Source organism: Volvox carteri (assembly GCF_000143455.1).
Source record: "Volvox carteri f. nagariensis unplaced genomic scaffold VOLCAscaffold_82, whole genome shotgun sequence".
In the NCBI taxonomy this organism is placed as follows: domain Eukaryota; kingdom Viridiplantae; phylum Chlorophyta; class Chlorophyceae; order Chlamydomonadales; family Volvocaceae; genus Volvox; species Volvox carteri.
This window is the reverse complement of record NW_003307625.1, coordinates 31704-36141: the sequence shown is the minus strand read 5'-3', so window position 1 is coordinate 36141 and position 4438 is coordinate 31704. Positions and strand designations below refer to the sequence as shown.

Below are 4438 nucleotides of genomic sequence, written 5' to 3'. Positions count from 1 at the left end.
CCGTTCAGACGTTGCCATAGGGTCTTCGCATCCCGTTTGCATGTAGCTATGAATGACTCCAAGGCTCGCAGCCGGTGATCCCGTCGCGCGTTACGCTTAGCACGATTAAACTGACGACGTAACTCTTGAAAACTCGTATGCCCCATAGCCGGGGCAGCACACCCCCACTTCATCACATCAGACCGATACTGCAACATGGCCTGCTTAGCCGCAGCACACTCATCATTCCACCACGCCGCCTTGCCGTTAGAAACCGGCCCGGGCCTGAAGGCATCACCGAAGCAACCCAGCAAAATCCGTTCGATAGTGTCCACCGCCTGGGTGACACCAATCTGGCCAGCACGCAGGGAATCCACAACCGCCCGGACACCAACCACAGGGGGGGCCTCCGGGTTGTAGAACATGTCTGTGTACCTGTGCGCCTCAGAGACAAGAAACGTCGGCTTGGGTTTACGCGTGGGTGGCCGGTCCGGCCTCCAAACCGACGCGAGGTGAAGGGACACGGGGTTATGATCACTCAAGCGGCGTTCTTCACGGTAAAAAGATTGCTGTGGCAGGACACGGAAGGAACGCACGCACGGGTACAAAGAAGGGGACGCAAGCGCAAGGTCAATCATGCTGCCTCCCCCCCGGCTGGACTCGTATGTGAGCCTGCCCTCAGTGTCACCCGGTGCCCGCCCATTGAGAATGACAACCTCTGAAACCCGGCACAACTCGAGCAGTTTACGTCCAAACGCATTATGCTCCTGATCTAGCGACCGGCTAATAAACAAGAAGGCCGGAGGAGGTGCCAGTTGCTGTAGCTGCTTGCTCCATAATTCGACCAGGGGTTAGACCCCATTTGACTGTGTGGACAGGATAGCCCACACTTGCCTTCACAGCACACGAGGACCTTTCGTCCAGCATGGACACGTGGATCCGCAGCCAATGCATGGAGGCACCATCTGCCGAAGACAACCCAGCTGGCCTGATCGCCTGGTGGCCAGGCTTCATGCGCCGCCTTGCCACCCTGGCCCATCGACTCAACAAGGCAGCACAACAACGCCGACGACGGCCGGGCACCCGTGCCCAGGAAGCACTGGCTGCGGTCCAGCTGGCTCAGCAAGCAGTCGATGCGGCGCCCACAGCACCCCAGCCGGGTGCCCCGAATAACCGGGGAAGGCGGGGTTTCGCTGGTAGAGGCCATGGCTGAACATATGAACCCCCTGCTCCACACATCATACAAGTCAGGAGATATTTTCACTCTCAACGGAACGTACAATGCATTTTTTCAAGGACGCTGTCTGCTCCTAAATGCCATCCATAAAATCGTCCAAATTTCGAATCCCCTCTTTGATTAGACCAGTGATTCAGTCGCATTGTTGATGATTGCAAAGGACATCCACCCTCGCCCCATCCTAAGAAAGCAAAGGCCGGCTTCCTCAGTCCAATCAGGATGAGTGAATAACGAATCGAGTAACCTTCCTACCGTATCCCACTACTGTCTCTTGTTTCATGGAATCTGAATTGGAACTAAATGTACACACCCTCCTTTCAAGTAGCTTCCACTGGACGCTTGTCACATGCCAGGTACCTTACTTGACTGCTTCCTCCCTATTGGCCCAACCAATATCATCGGTACCGGCAATGCTAACCCCTTCCGCTTTCTCACGCTCCATGTAAATGGCCGAGGCCACCTCCGTGAGGATGATTTCTGGGTCCCATGGCTCATCCAGCTCCTGGACCTGCCAAACGGGTTGCAAAGAAGGTGCTCAAACTGTTTTCAAGTTTATGCCATGCACCTCAATCTTCCCAGACCAAAGCCATAAATGTGTGATCCACCGTTTACACTACTAAGACAGCTCGCAGGAACAAATACATGGACTGCCAAGTCAATATGGTGGGACCTGAGGCCCAAGTCAGCCATTTAGGTTACCCTGCATTCATGGAGTAGCCTCACTACCAATCCCACCTGCTCCGAGGAGCACAACACTCCTGTCAGCAGTGACAGGTCGATATCTCTGTCATCCATAGCCGGCAACTTAAAATGCATGTCCTCCTCCAGCTCTTCTATACCCTGCACCTTGTTTGTGCGGACCTTGGGCGCCTCAGCTACCTGGCGACAGCACGACCAGCAGGCGAATGAATAGCCGCGGAACATTAGATGTTGCATACTGACGTGCAAATAGCAACCAGGAGGCAACACAAGAAGTAAACCGCTTCACCATTCCCATCAGCACCGGCCATACATGCAACACCTACGTACCACATTTGATAGGTCCTCTCGGCCTTCATCCTCAAGCTCCGGAATGTCCATAATGCCATCAACGCCAGCCGTCAGAGCCTCGTACTTGAGATTCTTCCGGCTAATCTCATCATCACCGCGTGCAAGCTGTTCTTGCTTACGGCGGGACACGCCCACAAATTTCTTGCTGTCCTCTCTAAGAGTGTCTGCCGTAGAGAACTTATCAGATGGTGCTAGTCGCTGCGCTGACGGATGCTCGCCACCAGCTTCCTCAGTGCGGCTCCGTGATGTTAGAGGAGTGTCGCCATCGTTATTTACGTGTGTTCTGGGTCCTTGCCGGGAAATGTCCTCCGTGTCGAAATCATCTTGTCGTAATGCAGGTTGCGTCGATGAGCCCGCTTCAAATCCTGCATCAAGCCCAAACCCGCCCTGCGACCGTCGCGGCGATATAATGCTGAACAACTTTAGACATGCGCTAGCTCGTCCCCCGCGGCCCCCAAAGAGCTGACCTTCTGTACCTCTACTGGCGCAGTAGAATCATCTGCCCAAGAATTCACGTTACGTCCTGCACGGCGACCGGCCTTGGGTGCTGCCTGCGTATCGGAAACCTTTGATATTTAGGTAGGCAGACTCCCCTTCATGGTCAACACTATTCCGACCTTTCGCCCTTCGTCATCCATATCTGATTGGTTAGGCGCGTCAAGCGAAGCTCGTCAAAACACTTCAGGAAAAAACGTGAAAACGAGTACCACCTGAACTAATTAATTCATGGTATCGCAGAAAGTCAGTTATAGCAGTGATTTCTAAAAGCCGCGTATGGGATATGCGTGAACACGTGTTGGCCTGTTGCAACATGGCTGGGTGCGGAGACTCTGAAGGTAAACAGCACTCCTGGAGCTGACCGTTGGACAGGTCTCATTGTGACAACACAAAATAGCTTTTCCTATGATTTTAAACATTCTCTAAAAAGACCTGGCTATCAGCTGAAGCGATTCTGCAAGGGCGCCACCACAGCTGCCGGTGCGATGCAAGTGCAACCACTCAGTTGACATACAGAGGATAAGAACACACAGCTTTACATTTCGTGTTACTTTCAATGCTTACACAATAAACTCTAACAAATCGTCCCGTGGCAACTTGCTTGTTGCATCAGCCCAAGGACAAGGTGTCCTGGCTCGACTCAGAAGCGCAAAAACTACATTGAACGTACTTTGCACATTCTGCTAATTGAAACCACAAGGCGGCCCGTCTTCTAGAGTAATGCGTCAAAGACGGCCGGGGGTTCCCCGCACAAGGTGAGCCTCGCCATGGAGCGACCGTGAGTACTGCCGGCTATGTGCTTGTGTAAACGAAAGCTGTACACATATATGTCTTCATTTACATAAGTCCGATAAACGATGGCCAACTCGCTTGGGCTCAAGTCCCGAAGGCCTCCGCCAGCCTAACGTTATTTGTCCCCGGCTTACCTTCGCAAGTCATTTTCATCCGTGTCGTACAAGCACCCCTAGGGAGGGTTGCGGTTTCGCTAGTCATTTTTGAGCTGCAAATCCGTGATCTCTGCCGTAAAAGGCACTTGTCGGCGCGCTTCGGTATTAGTCGTACGAAGTCACCGAGCTTATTGCCACGCCTTCTACCAGCTTTGCAAATGGACACAGTCTTTATCAGGCATTCTGCATTCCTTTACAAAGTCGCTATCGTGCTGTGCGATCAACTTATTATCTCTAGGTAGACTACCTACCACTAAGTGCTACGATGTCCAGTTCCACAACTTCCTTGGCAACACATTTCGCTGGGTTGATAATCACCGGTTCTGTCGCTGAGATCGCTTTCTATTCCTGGGCGGGGCCTGTGGCTGGGTCGAGGTGCTCATGGGCGCACGAGTGCCAAGCTGCTCCCTGGTGGGTGGTGGCTTGGCCATTGTTTGCCGCTTCCCACACCCCTACCAGGTCCCCCACCGTGCACAGTTTCCTACATGGTGTCAGTGCCGCGTGGTACACTTCCAGGCCTGGTCGACAGCTGGGGCCCTCGGTGCTTGCAGCATTGGTCGCATTGGGCAGCAGTGGGTTGCCCCATAGCGCCGCCGCCCAGCACCAATCACCGGGTACCAGTGGGGTTCTGCCATTGTCCTCCAAAGGCGGCAAGTGACCCAGTGCCCCCACGATTCGGCTGATGTCTGTGGGAAGGTCGCTGCTGCCGAGCCACGGTCCCGTGGCC

General features: G+C 53.9%; 1 protein-coding gene across 1 annotated transcript in view; it reads right to left on the bottom strand.

The window, feature by feature from the left end:
* mot41 (uncharacterized protein) overlaps positions 1-3036 on the bottom strand; it is a gene marked incomplete at its 3' end in the record, with an annotated part of 6124 nt that extends 3088 nt beyond the window's left edge. The window contains exons 1-6 of the mRNA XM_002957883.1: positions 2884-3036; positions 2734-2817; positions 2246-2653; positions 1952-2095; positions 1635-1724; positions 169-548 (exon numbers count right to left, since the gene is read on the bottom strand). Of these exons, the coding sequence (XP_002957929.1) occupies positions 169-548; positions 1635-1724; positions 1952-2095; positions 2246-2653; positions 2734-2817; positions 2884-2904 (1127 nt within the window). The 5' untranslated portion in view covers positions 2905-3036. The remainder of the gene's footprint in view (positions 1-168; positions 549-1634; positions 1725-1951; positions 2096-2245; positions 2654-2733; positions 2818-2883) is intronic.
* Between the last annotated feature and the right edge of the window lie 1402 nt (positions 3037-4438).